Source organism: Fistularia commersonii, chromosome 21 (genome assembly GCF_037954325.1).
Source record: "Fistularia commersonii isolate RoL2024-O1a breed Wild chromosome 21, RoL_Fcom_v1.0, whole genome shotgun sequence".
In the NCBI taxonomy this organism is placed as follows: Eukaryota; Metazoa; Chordata; class Actinopteri; order Syngnathiformes; family Fistulariidae; genus Fistularia; species Fistularia commersonii.
In genome coordinates, this window is record NC_141304.1 from 13,606,262 (window position 1) to 13,621,872 (window position 15,611).

The window sequence follows — 15,611 nt, forward strand, 5'->3', positions numbered from 1 at the left end:
AAGTGACAACGCAAATCACGGACAGTTGTGGGAGCCAATGAAAATTAGCCTACACTTTCACAAACCAATCGAATGTTCCTATTTCAACAGGGGGCGGGACTGAGGTTCCTTAGCAACGTTTGGTTCTGCGTGACTGGTGGCGGTTGTTTCAACATGGCGGCGGCGGCAGACAGAGGGGGAAGTTCGGGGATATTTTGGATGAATGGTGGTATGTCACAATTCCTCAACTCTATTAACATCGTCTCATACACATCTTATATAAGAAGATACTTAACATTTCCAATAAACATTATTAAAGTAACTTCTGTGTCTTCGCTGTAAAGTTTTTGTTTCCTTAGGAAGTAACACAGCCCACGTAAACAAACGTTAGCTAACTAACGCTAAATTTAAGCTGATCGATTCAACATCAAATTCATGTCATTGATACTTCTTCCGATAGAATTATCAAGTTTCATACCAGAATTTGGCGGCAGTTTTTTGATTTTTTGTGTGATTGATTTACTAATCCTAATTAAAAAGACTTTCTGAAAAAAAAAAAAATCTTTTAGCTGCATTATCGCTACGTAATCGCCAACGAAGGCTCTGCAAAGTTACACACAAACACAAACACGCACAGTTATATCAACTTTTGCAGAGATATGTCATTCAAGATTTGTCTGTAAACTATTAACTACTATCCCCTGGGTTCTCTATCCTGGTTCGTGGTTCTGCATACGGGGAACGTTCAGTTACGTTACATGCAAATTAAAAATACTTAATGAGTACAACATCTAGACAAAGTCTGTCTAAGTACCAATATATTGAAATGTTTTGTGAGGTAGGAAAACTGTTAGATGATCTGTCTGGTGCGGAGGCAGTTTCCTATTGTCCATGTGCCCGGCTCCACAGTTTTAGACCGTGATGAGCTTTAGGTGTTTGTTCTTGGTGACATATATTTTTTGACATAGTCTCAAATTACTCAACACTTATATTTTGTTGTTTTTCTCTGTCATTTTTCTGATTTTTCTCAAAAACCCTCTTAGGAACGGATGCCGTGTCATCTTTTAGACCCGGCACCACCGGTACTACAGGAAAAAAGGACAACACAACACCAGATGGATACAACTCTAAGACTGGATCGGCAATGAAGAAACAAAATCTTTTAGATAACAGTTGCAATGGTTCTTATTCCAAGGAAATGCTTTCAGCCCACTCTGGTGTGTCTGCAGTCAAAGAACATGACAATTCATCAGCCTTCCACACTTTCCCTTCGTCACAGGTGTCACAAATTGTTTCTTATAAGCTCCATTTTGCCTTCAGTGGCCAAAATATTTCAAAGATGACAAATTGTGAAAATAAACCTTTTGTTTATTTTTTTCCAGGGTATTTATGAAAACAGCAGAAACCAGAGACAGGTCTGCCTGAAAGATCTCTGCCCTGAAGATAAACATCGCATTGCGAACCTTATTGAAGAGCTGGCCAGGTAGAGCGTTGCCTGACCCTGAAGCCAAAAGTTTGAATGAGATGATTTAAAGTTGCATCCAAGTTTAAAATCTACTTTTCCCCAGTTTGTTTTCTTCTCCACCGACAATGCATACTTCTGACAACCAATTCCTTTTCTCTAGAGTGAGTGAGGAGAAAGAAGAGTCAGTGCTGCGGCTGAAAAATGAACAGGAACATTTTGAGCGCAAGATCCAACACCTGGAGCAACAGAATCTGGTCATAGCCGAGGAAAGAGAGAGTATCCTTTGAGAAATATGTTCATAACAATTTACATTAATTATGGCCACATTAGTGCTGGTTTACAGAAGGATAATGAAGGGGGCATTTCTGATGAGCCATACAGGCAATTATATGTCAAAAATACTTATCCTTCTTTTACAGCTGTTCAAAATACAGTCTTATTGTTATTATTATTGTTGTTGTTAATAATAATAAGAAGGCTCATAATAATATTTTATTGAGTGCTTTTCATCAAAATGCTGTATAAACTAGATGAAATACTAGTAGGACATAATGAGAGAATTATTTAAAAAAAAAAACACCTTAATTTATTTATTGTCTATCCCGCCTGCCCTGCAGCCAGGAACACATTGGGGCTACAGGTTTCCAATGAACCTACGGCATGTTTTTTTGAACTGTGGTAGGAGACCCAGGCAGAAATGGGCAGAATATGCATACAGAGAGGCCTCATGTCTATTTCCAAGTTATGATGGATCTGTCATATTCGTTGTCTATTTTGTGTTGTACATGTATAAAGAATGTTGGGACTCAGTAAGATATACAACCTTTAAGATTGCATTAAGATGGTGATTCTGTAAACTACGGTGTTGCAATATATTATTTTATTTTATGCATCTAGGTTTTTTATTGAGCAATGAGTAACATTACTGTGAATTTTAATTTTTAAAGCCCCCCTCTGTGGCTACAGAGGAAGCTGAGTGAAGTCCAATAAATTACCTGACATATTGTTGGCTGGAGACAAATGCTACAAGTTTGAGTGTGGAAGAAATTGGCTCGCCGTTGGAAGTGTGGTATAACCATAACACAACCAATTCAGCAAACAAACTGTTGGTGATTAAGCGGGAAGATTGAGGATGACAGAGTTTGACAGGGAAGAATATCTTGAATATGTTAGGGACTGATGTTGTCGCGGTGCAACGGTAAATTGGTAGCGCAGTGCTCATAAATTAATTGTCGAAAGAAAAGTATTGCTCAGCTGGAGGCAATGAATTGTTCAGCGAGACGAAATGTCACATTGGGTTTAAAAAAACACAGTCCATGTATATATGTGTGTGTGTGTGTGTGTGTGTGTGTGTGTGTGTGTGTGTGTGTGTGTGTGTGTGTGTGTGTGTGAGCGTGTGTATATATATATGTACCTATATATACATATATGTATATGTACGTATACTATCATAATTTGTGTGTGTATATATGTGTGTGTGTGTATATATATATATATATATATATACACACATACATACATGTGTGTACATATTTATATGTATATATTTGTACATATGTGTATATATACCTATGTGTGTGTGTCTATATATGTGTATATGTGTACATATGTATATATATATACATATATATGTGTGTGTGCACACATCAGAATCAGAAAAAAACTTTATTTGTCCCCGAGGGGCAATGGGGGAAAATGGTGAGTGAGTTTGTTTGTGTGTATAAAAGAAGAGTTTTGTCACGAAAATAGTCCACCATTTCTTTTGGTTGCAGATCAAAATTGTGAGACACATTTGTGAAATCTGCCTGTGCTGTGTTTTAAGACTGTCTGCAGGGGGCAGTGTTTCCCCAGGCAAGATCATCTCCCCCTCGTATGACTCTTCAAACGCATATAATTCAATTTCATACAAAAGCCTGAGAAATAGAGCAGATTCATTTTAATTTTTTGATGCCTGCTGCAGTAATCTATTGCAAATGCTTGTTGCTTATTTGCTGTTGTGTATAAAATCAATTTCATGGTTGGGGCTGTACCAGAACTATCTATATCATCCTATCATCCCAATATGAATTCTCACCTTTTCTGAAAAGCCCACAGTGTTTTCCGTTCAACGCATTTTTGAGACCTTCTCTAAACATATAGTATATATTTCAATCCCGTATTGCGAAATGAAAGGCGGTTAATGTGAGGCGAATGACATTACACCCTAATATATGTCTACTGTTTTCTTTGCAGTTCCATTCAGGTCAGACCACGTTAGCCATTGATTTAGGTTTAAAAGACTGCGAAATATGAAGAGTAATTGACTTGGCTGGTTAATTGCAGGATTGGCAACGGTGGTGCAGAAAATTAGGAAAGCACAACTCAATTAATGGCACTTTGGCTTGGAGACTTGGCATTTATACCAAACTTCTAAACTCCATTAAAATGGTATTTGAGAAGGGGAAAAATGTTAGGATCCAAGCACCTCAGGGGGGATAACGCAGTCTTTTAAAGTGCGAGCAAAAGTCATGAATGCTCTTCTCGGGGATAAGGTTCTGGCACTTCTCTAAAAGGTTAAGGAGACACCAAAGGCAAACACACTGAATGAGAGTCTTGTCAAGTCTAATTCCATTACGCCTAAGCTTATCTTATCTAACCAAGATTCTGAGTTATAAGAAATGTAGGGTTATACCTTCGCCCCAAGCCGCCGAGGATGAGAGGGGAAAAAGTGCCCTTGATATTTTGTGTGTTCAGATGACATTTGCCGCCGACTGGCACAGAGAAATGGATTTGTGTTTCAGAAGCGACGGATGGTTTTGTACATCAAGGGATGTTGTCACGGACAGAAGTCAGGGTGCCGTTACCGATGGGGTGCACCATCCCCGTAGCTTTATCCAGAGCGAGGCTCAGCTGGAGCTACAGTTAATGGCATTTATTTTGTTAAAACAATTGAACGGGGCCCCCAGACCATGGAGAAACGGGGATAACAGCCTTGTTAGGATACGTCATTGAAAATGTTTGATTTTGCAGTGGAAAATTGCCAGAACTGACTTCATTATTATCTTTCTGTGTCTGGGTGTGTGACATTTCCAAAGGGGAAATCTGTTTTTATCAAATGCTCTCTCAGTGATAATCTCACATCAGAAGCTTGCCTTTGAAGACTTCTTTTTTTAAGGATATTGTTTAAACAGAAGATGAAGACCCTCATTTTTCATGACGCTTAACTTTGCGATGATCGCTGCGGCTTGAGTTGTTGTCCTTTCAGTCCTGTCAGTTGTAATAAGGGGGGAAGGTCAGCTGTTTTAGAGGTGGCATCTCAAGTTGAAATCTAGTGTTAAGGAATGACAAAAGAAAAGGTTTTATTGTTTTTTTTCTTTTTTTTTTTTTCGCATCCATGAAGATAAGTAAAAGCTGCAGTAATTACTCCTTTGGCAGAGAGCATGTGTGCAAGCTTTCCAATCTGTAGCTATAAATCAGGACTAGAGCCCGTATCCATGAGGTATTGAGCTGCTTTTATTGAATGATTATGTTTGGCCATGAAAATAAATGTCATTCTTTGAACCGATGTGTTAATATTAGTTTTATATTCCCGGGGACTGAATTCGTTTCACTGTGGAATTAGATAAAAATCCAATGCTATTACTTCCAAGTTTAATGTCAAATAAACGTTGCAGGATTCATTTGAAGCGTCTTTAGTTTTGCAGGTTGTGGAGCCTGCACATGGCAGAGCCCAAGCAGGCATATTTCAAATACTGTAACACCATTAGTATAGATCCAGTTTAATATTTTAGCAAGGAGCAACCTGATCAGTGTGTCAGAAATGTTGATTAATCTACCTTTGAATGTAAGTGAAGTGTGACTATTGTGGCGAGATAGGCAGAGGGTGTGTGATAAATATTAAAAGCAAAATAGGCCAATCGCTGACACGTATAGTTAGTCTTTGGTTTATTATTAGTGTGTGACTTATGCCAACATTCCCCCCCCATCTGATTAGGTGGTATCGAAGCAGTTACGTAAACTGTCTTCTTCTATTAATTCTCCACCGTTGCTTTCTTACGTGTGCACGACACACACACACACACACACACACACACACACTCAGGCATTCATACATGTCAGTCTCTGCCCCCATCTCTCACATTCTTGCTCTGGCTCAATCTGTTTGGCACCGTGTGCTAAAGCAGGCTTTAAAATATTTCCCCCTCCTGTGCAAATTTGTTCCACCTTGAAGTGGATTTTATTATTTCATTTGAGCCTCAGCCTGACAGGGAAGTGAATCATTTTGACAGGCCCTGTCTGAAGCCTCTTAAACCCAAACCCTTGATTCCGAGTATTTTTGGAGCAGAGGGGAGGAGTAAGTCATTGTTGGCACTTTGCACTTCTGATGTAAGCTAGGGGGCTTGCTGAGTGCCTGGCCCTTGGCTGGTGGGACGGCCTAGGTTGTGGAAGAAGCTTGTTTAGTGAGGCATCATGCAGAGAGGTGAGATCTTATCCGTGTTGCTCCGCTCATTTCAGATACCCGGGGCTAGGGAGTCTGTTGGAAGAGGCTCCGTGCATCTCGATTTCTGCATCCATTAATCCGTGATTAGAACACACACACTGATCTTGGCTCGACTTTGTCACATGATCTCTTCCAGGCTTTCCAACGTGTACTAGATACATTCGAGATAAACTCATTGGACCATGTCAAGGTTTGCTTTTTGCCCGCGTGTACTGGATTTCTGTTTTTTTTTTTTTTTTTGCAAAATAGCTGTTTATTTTTATATAAACATAGTCAGCAACCCCCCCCCCCCCCCCCATCTGAAGACACTTATTCATACTGCATAAATAGATCTCCCCGCGCAAGTTTACATGTCGCGATGTCCTTGCGATGTCCTTAAGACCGCCATATTGCTCGACTTCACGAGACTTTATCAGCGCCAAGGTAGAGGGACTTTGCTGGACAGAGGGTTCAATCAAAGCCTTTCGTCAGATTCCCCGGTGTTTACGGAAGCGGCTGCATCGCATTTGTCTGATGTCTGGTCGTCAATTCAGAGTTGTCCTCGCTCTCTTTTCTTCCCCTCGCTTTCATTTCCTCAACCTGATTGAAGTCTTCTAACAACCAAATTGTTTTCTTGTGGAGTGGGTCTTCCAACTATCTCTTCAATACACTTCTGCTTTGAACTTTGATTTTCTCTTAATATGTGAGGTTGTTTTTTTTTCTTTTTTTTTTTCTTTTATAGAAAAAAAAAAAAAGCAGGTGCTGAGAAACTCATCAGCTGGGGGAGCAGGGCCACCGTCATAAAAAGATATGGCCTGGAGGAGCACGCTTTATAGTCAGCTTGGGTTGGGAGTGTGTGTACTACTTTCTTTATTGTAGTGTTTGTGTGGGAGTGTTTACAGTGCAGGTGGGGAATTTGTGCTTTCATATCTCGCTGGATTTGCGTGTCCTAGAAAGAAAAGTGACAGACTGAGGTTGATTATTGAATATGTATGAGTTAATCTATGTGTAGTACCACCATTGTCATGCTCATTATCTTTGTATGCGCCTGTGCAGTGTTGTGGTGCTACTGTCATTAGTGGGCTCCCGAGGCACAGCGGTAGTTCCGCTCCAGATTACTTTTTTTGTTTCTGCCAGTTCTCTGTCTGGCAGAGAGCCTGGCGGGGCACTGCCCAGCTCAGTTCAACACAGCTTGGCCCGAACCAGATGGCGAACACTGAGTCACAACAACTTGCCTTTTTTTTTTTTTTTTTTTTTCCCAATTTAACTTTTCAGGTCTCTACTTTCTTGCTCTAGTGTGTAATTAATTTCAGAAGCGGCGATTTAATTTTGTTTCGTCCTTCCGATACCTTGTTTTCTCTGTTGAAGTTACATAAACAACGTGCAGAACTAAGTTCAACGGTATTTCGGAATATATCAAAAAAATATATCCATGTACAGCGTCTGGCTGTTTTCAGCTTAAATGTTTCACGAGTTTGTTTTACTTAACCTTTGGTACCCCAGGTCTCCAGCAGCAGTACAGAGAGTGCCAGGAGCTGCTTGGCCTCTACCAACAATACCTTTCCCAACAACAGGTGAAGCTCAACCAGTCCATCGCCCAGCTGAGCCAGGGAGCGGCGCACAGCAAGGTGAGTTAATGGTGGAGTTCGCGAGATAGACAGTCCATCGTGCTGCCTTGTGATGGGCCTAATATGTTTTCACTTGGGCCGTATTCAGAGAATATACGTTTTAGCCATCTGTCAGGGTCTCAGGCAGTACAGAACTCCAGCTATATAGAAGCCCTCGTTGGAGCCGGGCCAGCGACATAAAAGAAGTCCGTGGGGTTGTCAAAGGGTCTTTAACTAGAAAATCCCCCCGTGTCTGCCTCTCTATGTTATCGTCAAAGCCGAACGAGGAATCCTCCATTTAGTCGGAAAGTGTGTACACAGATGTCGGTTATGGCATATAGAAATGCATAATGTGATTCAACATTTGCTTTTTGAAGCTTTTATCCTACACTTTCATCTAACCCTTCTAGTTAGTTTCGGTCGACGGACCCTCCGCCGTAACGCGCGATTTGTGTAGAAGTGGTCGGGAGTGACTGCAACACGGTGAAAACTCTCTCAAGGTGACACTTAAGAAATGAAGATGCTCTTTGGCTCCAGCCGCTGTAGATGGAATAGATGACTTGGCCAACCTCATTGTCCCACTGTGGCTCTGAATAATGTGTGTTTGCCTGCTCTCTGACCCTCAGCAAATTAGTCACAGTCTCTTCCCCATTCCACTGTAAGATGGGCTTTCCTCCTCATGTTTATCTCATAATTTTCGTGACCTTTACTTACCTGCCAGTAATGCTCAGTCGAAAATTGTCCTCTTAGTCCTGAGGCTACCGTCCAGTTTTTGTTGACTGCTGTAAGGCTTGGACCTACCTCAACATCATTACAATGCTCCTCGGCAAAAGCGGCAGCTTCGCACACTGGCCGCATCCCCAGCTTTAGTCCGCTGTTTGGGTCCAAACAAGATATGCTAAGCGGAAGACTGCTGTGTCTGCCCCCACAGTTAGGTGTGTAAAATGGATGCTAATAGACTCAGAGTCTGAAAAGATATTGTGAGCACCTGGGGAAATCATGGGCAAATATGGGTGGTGAGTGGCTCCAAATTCAATATTGGGATTTTTTTTTTTTTTTTCTCCTTGCCTGATTTCCATTAGGGTTTTATGGAGCGGCCTAATGTTTTTGGCCAAAATACATTTTTCAGTGGTTTCCCTAATTTGGTTAAAATGCATCGACTGGCCTCGGGATATGACCAAAATCTTTTATGTAATTCTAGAGTCACACTGCAGTTTTATAACATGGTGCAGTAATTGTTGTGCAAATTAATTTTACAAATAGTTTTAAGCTACCATAAACGTCATGAAATTCAATTACATACATACATACCATTTTTACAGTGTAGTATATTTACGTGGTGGTGGGGGGGATGGAGGAGATCCCGCTCTAAATTTACTACTTCGGCAGTAAAGTGAGGTGAGGTCGTAACATTTCGATGCTGAAAATCAACTACTCCCTGTAGTACTCAAATACTTTAACCACTGTCTGCTGTCAAACTCCCAATGCCGTCATTACAGTAAAACATGGTTCTCGTTGTTGTCGGTCCAGGTGCCGTGGAGTGAGGAGGACCCCAGTCGGACTGCAAGCGGAGCCAACGGCCTTTTCTTTGACGGCTCATATCTCAGTCTCGCTAATAACGGAGGACGGACTCCAGCGCACAGGGGTGGCGGCGGAAGAAGGGCGGATCCTCAGGCCGTCAGCCACCCTACCTATCCCTCCTGTCACGGCCAGTTCAGTCGAACTGACGAACACATTCATCGGCGGAGTGTCCAGAAAAGGGAGTGTACATCCTGCCACAGATGTGACCCCTTTCAGGTCAGACGCCAAGAAAAAAGCAACGAGGCCCAGCAGTGGAGAACTCCTAATGCTGGCAGCCCAGAAAACGGCCATCAGGACTGTTTAAAGCAACACGAGTATGAAAGGTACCGTTCCTTTGAGATTTAATTAAAACGGATCTTTGACACGCGAGCGATAATGAATTTAGAGTGGATGAAATTGCATTTCCTCACAGGCCCGAGCCCGGGAATGGCGTGGACTTTGAGACGAAGGACGCCCTGACCAGCCCTCTGCTGGGTCGCAGGAAGTGGGAAGAGAGGAGGCACCAGCTGCTACTTCAGAAGATGCAATTGGAAACGGAGAGAGAGAGGCTACAAGCCCGGCTAGCTGAGCAGGAGGAGGAGCTGAAAAGACAGAATGAGCGTCTATGCCAGTCTCATCTCGAGTGCAAAAGGTAGCATGAACCAAAACAAAAAACACAAGGCCTGTGACTTTTAACATTTCTGTTTAGCATTCACGATCAGGTGGACCAGGATGTCCTGCTATCTGTCAAGTTAGTTAGTAATTCTGCTCAGGTGTCAGCCCCTTATTCTTTGTGTTTCATCTCTATTGTTGGCAGGTCTCAAAAAACTACCGAGTCTGAGCTCTGCAGCTCAAACTGTAAGAATGGAGAGTCACGGCCAGAGGGACCTTCTAAAGCAGATTTACCCTGCAGGTAAATCAGCTACAAATTCACTCTAACGCTCTCGCACAAACACGCACTTTCAAATTTTTAGGAGGTGCGACTCAACAAATCCGACGGCGAGCTCTGTGTGTTCTTTTGCAGCGTGCGTGGAGATGCAGACGTACGTCTTGCGGAAGAAAGCTTACACAGAGAGCGCACGCAAACTGCGTCTCCTCCCTCGGAAAAAGTTCACACTAGTGGTGAGTCGTGCGCTCCTGTTTTTTTAGTAATATGACATTGGTGTGACCTTGACTTTGCATGGAGTAACATCCCTGCTGAAGATATTATTCACTCAATACTCTTCACTTGGCAAAAGTCACACTTTCTTCAAACAGTAACTTTATATTTATGTCTAACTTTGTCACAAAGGCGAATATAACAGCTGCTTTCGCTCTCGTTTCTGTGCGTCTCCTGCTTGCGTGTTTCTCAGAAGAGGCATCCCTGCAGTTTAAAAGCGACGCGGCCATTTCTACAGAAATGTCCCCTGCAGTTTTAAGGAAGTCCGCGGGGGCGCCTGTCAACAAAAAGACTCCCGATGACAGGTAACATTTATGGGTTGCGTTTACTGCAATGGTTTTATGCTTGGTTTAAACTGCACTGAGATGTATTCGTTGCAGATGTGCAGATATTTTGACATATTTTATTATAACCATTCTTTTCTGAAATGATCAGAAAGAATATTCTGGTTCTTAGAAACTAAACCGTAAAAAAAAAAAAAAAAGACATAACCAAGGTAAGTCAACCATGAATTTCCTGTCGTTTGCCCTCTGAAGTCAGTGGGCAAACGACAGCAGTATTTCTTTATGTAAATATTAGTGCTTATGCATAACATTTGCGGCGGGTTAGTCGATGCCTCACTTGCGGGGCTAAATGATGACTTTTCTTGGTCTGGCTAACTTTTCGAGCCGTGAGATACTAAATGAAGCTTTTACTGGGCTAGCCGGTGCTGTGGCCAGCCTGTCAGAAGACATGCTGCGTTCCATTAGTCGGCCTAGCAGGGAACTTACAGCAGGTGTAATTGAACAGACTTCTTGATGCACATACTGCCCTCCCTCCTTCTCTCTGCCTCAGTAATGAGGCAGAGAAGGCACGAGTGGTGGAGACATGTTAAAAGTATTTTGGAGGGTGGGAACGTGGCCTAAGGTGAGACGTGTGGGGGCAGCTCAACTTGGAGGTCGATTTTGAGAAAGAAAATGGTTTCAGGGGTACTGATGTGATACGCTGTGTGTAAAAAAAAAAAAAAAATTCCAATAAACTGAATTGCCAAATTGTAATTTTTTTGGGTCGCATCCGGCGGTTTTGATTTCATGTGATACTGTTAATCCAAAATACATGGTTTTTTTTTTTTTTTTAGCAGCGCAGAACCCCATTTATTTGAATCGATCTGACTTAGCATGATAAGGTCTTATTATCACTTGCCTTCTATTACACTAGTTGTTCATAGAAGATGCAGAAGCCCTTAAGCGCCTTTTTTTTTTTTTTTTTTTTAGCAGCAACTCTTAAAGCAGCGCATTGTCCAGCTTGAACTGTGAGCTCCAGCAGATGCTCATTAATTCCAGTAGGGGACCCTGGGTATCAGACGTTATTACCACCCATTTACACCTCCAAGCCTATTAAAGCTGTTGGACTCCGAGCCTCAGACACCGTTTTTACTGCCGGTAATGAGGAAATCTGCCTCTTAGACACCGTCCATGATTGTCATGCAACATGTTTAGTCATGTGCATCTTTTCAGGTAGTTATAATCCTCTGTAATCCACTGATTCGTATTAGACATCTGTCTGTTTTCATTGGCTCGCGCAGTTAAATTGTAAGAAAAGATAAAGAGATAAACAACAGTAGGTGAAACAAAGGCAGCGCTGTGTGCTGTTGTAGCTTCCGGCTCATTGTTAGTCAGGCTGGAAAGACCTTTCTGGTCACGAAAACGGGCTTTGTCAAAACTTCTTGAATACAGCCGGTAATTATGTAAAGCTATTTTTCGTTGAGGTGTGCCGGTGTCGTCTCGAAACCCCACGCCGGTCCCACAAACAGTCGTTCAGAGGATATTGTATTTCATTTTACAGCGTTTGAGCTTCACCGTGTAAAAGAAAATGTTCGCAGTTTGACAATTTTTCACCGTCGATGGTGTTTTCACTGCGCGCGCTGAAAAATCCGATTCCCAGTTTTGGGCAGAAAAGAGTGATTCTTGACATCACAGAGAGTTTGAAGCTGTTCCTCATCTGATATTCAGCAGACGGTTTTAATGAAGAAAACGGTCGCCTCCGGGTCACAAACACTGGGAATACCTTGTTTGCTGCAGCTAAACTGTCGAAATGAAAAACACTTGCGTGCTCTGGCATTGCGTCTGCGTTCGAGAGGAAAAGAGCTGCTGGGATTTTTTAACATTTCAATGTGGAAAGGCACTTGTTTTGTGCGAAAACAATGTCAAGCACACATCATAGTTTTGATTAAATTATTATGGTGTCGCTTGTAACCGTGCATTTCGGTTTGAGATCTTTAAGTGACTATAAGCTAATTAGCGACCAAAGTCAAGACCAAACCTTGCTTTCAGGTCCAACGTGACGTCGCCGATATCCGTTCCGCTTGGAAACGCGGGAGATGTCAGTGGAACCCTCTTCACACACACTTGACAACAACATGCCCTTGGGCTACCTAATCTTAACCAGTTCAATCTTGATGCACAAATTGGCAAACAAAGCTGGGGTTAACGTGGAGGGACCTTCTTAATCCTTTCATGAATCTTGCGCTAGTTAGTAATGAGACAGTTCCAGCGAGCACGCCCATCTCATCTCCATCTTTCCTGCCCCCCTCAAACCCCGACTATTGATCAGGGGGGAAATTGACATGCGGGATGCACGCAGTTGCCATTATAGGTTTTTTATCTTACTGTTTGGACTGCAAATGAAAACGGGCGCCGGGGCGCGACGGCTATCTTTAATGAAAGAGAGGAGCCAAATAAGGAGTGAAAGAGGCAAGAGTGTGTGCAGTTCTGTTCTGTTTTGTTAGAATTTCTTATTTCACCTTTTTCATTAGACTCGAAGGGGCGCGTGCTCGGAGATTACAATGTACATGAAAGGAAAATAGTAATGAACACCTTGCTTTCAAGCTGTAGTGATTGGCTATTTTTCCAGTTAGATATTTGGACCCGTTTAGAGCTTTGTTTGATAAGTGACGAGTCTCGAGTTACTTTGCCAAGGTTTCTTGGTGTTATGTTACTTAAAAGAGTTGGCTATGAGTCAAGGTCTCCGTAATGCTCTCGCAATGACGCCGTAAACAAATTGGGTTTATTTATTTATTCCTTGTTTTTTTTTTTTTTTTTTTTTTTCCCCCCAACCATGACAGAAACGCGCGTGCCGTCTGCGCACGTCTCGGCGCGTGCTCCCGTGAAATGGATTCGCTCGGAGTCCCGCGGGATATAAATATCGAGCACAGATTCAAAACTTAACCTCACGCAAACCGAAGCCAAGAAATGAAGTTCTTTGTTGCACCGCACAGAAAATCTATTGGCATTCTCTCCAGCCCTGCGCCGGCTCTGCGTGCCCCCCGGCCCCCCATCCCACCTGCTACCACCCCCCCGCCCCCCCTTTCTGACCAAACTGTACCCCTACCCCCCACACTCCCCTTGTTATAGATTGTGACCGCCGTTAAGTGATGCATTATTCATTACCAGCATGTCGTTTGTTGATGGATGGCTGTTTGAGAGCTCTGTCCGTTAAATAAATCAACAAATAAAAATGCAAATTCTCACATTTCGAGAGAAGGAAGCCAGCCAAAGTCCCTCCCCCACCTTCCCTTCTCTGCCTCGCTCCATCCACAAAGCTGCAATCACTTCCCATCTCTCTTTTACAAGCAGACACTCACACTCACTTTTGCTCTCCCTCTCTGGTGTTCTCCTCCTCTGTTGACAGGCAGGAGACGAAATGAGGGGAACAGATTTACTTACTTGAGCTTTGCTCTGTTTTTTTTTTTTTTTTCCCTCATCAGTTATCATCCCTCCGCCAGCGTTACTCTCATTAACTTTCTCTGGTGTTCAAACAGGAGCGCACACTGGCGCAAGGCGCCGAAGCGAAATACGGCCTTTCAAAGCTTTTCGGCTCCTAATGTCTCAAGTTGCTCAGAAAACATGATAGGTCGTGGTCCATAGTTATGTGTCGAGCGGCACATTTGCTCCGTGATTGAATGTTCCACCGGCACGTCCGCCGGCCACCCGCGTGCATATCAACAAGTACAAGCCAAAGATCGCGCGCCGTGCGCCGAGTTGCATGATGCAAATCGATGCGGCTCTAAACGAGCAGAGAATTATGTTAGCAACATCAGTGGAGCATGCTTTAAAGAATTCATGTTTTGTATCTGGAATGGACGTTGTCGGGAGTGTGTATACACTGAATAATTTATCAAGCCAGACAGACTGAGGGATTGAATCTCTATTAGCTTAATCTCCCCCGTTTTGGTTTATTTATTTCACTACACATTGGCTCATTTCTATTCTAGGAAAGAAGGCACCCCTCTTTCACTCACCTGCAAGAAGCTGTTTTTCTGCCGTGATGCCCCAGTGGTTCTGACTTGTTAAAGCAGCTTGTTAGGGTTCAGTAGGTACTTCGGCAAGCGGTGTTTCGTTAACGCGCCGCAGAAGATTTTTTTTTTTTTTTTTTTGATTTCGACAATGTTGACAGACTTTAGATAAAGGACCGACTGACATTTTAGCAGAAACCTTCAGCTCGGTCGGCGCATGTCGGTCCCCTGGTTTGGTCCCTCGTCAGTGATTTGCCGCCGTCTCTTTGAGTCAAACTCTGTCAAACAGCACGAGGCTGCTCACTTAAAGCAGCCTGCCTACGGGGCTCATCCGGCTTCTGTGCTTTTTCGAAGTGGCGAGTGGCCACTCTACCAAGCCGGGAGGTCTCCAGGAAGAAAAAAACAAACAAAAAAAAAAAAAAATCCCATCGAAAGAAACGTCGGAAAAGCTAAAAGTTGTGCTATTTTTTTTTTCTTTTACAGGCTGGACTTGTCTGTCGTTGAGCTATTGGAGATCTTTTGTCCTGTTTCTGCACCTGAGAAATGCAAAGCCTCCACCCCGAGGCCCAAAATGTCGCGACGTAGCTCGGCCCCCGCCCCTCTCAAGCCGGCCTGCAGACCCGTCCTTACCTCTGCTGGCCGCTATCCTCAGTGCGCCCAGCAGGATCTGGAGGAAAGTCAAATGCTGGAGGATATCTTCTTCATTTACTGACAAAGACCAAAACACGACAGGGGGAAAGTCAGTGGACGTGAACGTGTTGGCCGTTCTCTTATTTCCTAAAACCCTAATGATCATGATGTTTTCTAGCGGAGTCTCGAATTCAAATAAATGACTATTTATTAAGCCGGGCTACGGTCACTGTATAGTTTCTACTATGTATTTGATACGGCCTTTGCAGGAACGGAAAATCGTTACGGATGTGCAGACAGTCGATCCTCAGTCAGTCCGGCGGCTGTGTTTGCCTTCATCTCAGAAGAAATCCCACTTCTTTCATTTTCCGAAGTGCGGTACGGACCGCCGGTGCCGGCACGAGCAAATACGACAACACACGGGGAACTTTATTCTAGACTGTGCTTTATTATTGGGCTAAGCTGAGACGCATCATTCA

At 43.1% G+C, this 15,611-nt stretch overlaps 1 protein-coding gene across 2 annotated transcripts; it reads left to right on the forward strand.

Moving 5' to 3' along the window:
* Positions 1–152: 152 nt before the first annotated feature.
* Positions 153–15,351, forward strand: kiaa1328 (KIAA1328 ortholog). Of its 2 annotated transcripts, XM_086168062.1 has the most exons (11): positions 153–208; positions 1,023–1,258; positions 1,362–1,462; positions 1,605–1,720; positions 7,407–7,531; positions 9,041–9,414; positions 9,504–9,722; positions 9,888–9,983; positions 10,095–10,192; positions 10,423–10,534; positions 14,986–15,351. In XM_086168062.1, the coding sequence occupies exons 1-11, from the start codon at positions 154–156 to the stop codon at positions 15,212–15,214; spliced, it is 1,761 nt and encodes a 586-aa protein (XP_086024188.1). In that variant the 5' UTR covers position 153; the 3' UTR covers positions 15,215–15,351. The 2 variants fall into 2 exon arrangements, with proteins under 2 accessions (XP_086024188.1, XP_086024189.1); XM_086168063.1 differs by lacking the exons at positions 153–208; positions 1,023–1,258; positions 1,362–1,462; positions 1,605–1,720 and adding an exon at positions 5,826–5,903.
* Positions 15,352–15,611: the final 260 nt, after the last annotated feature.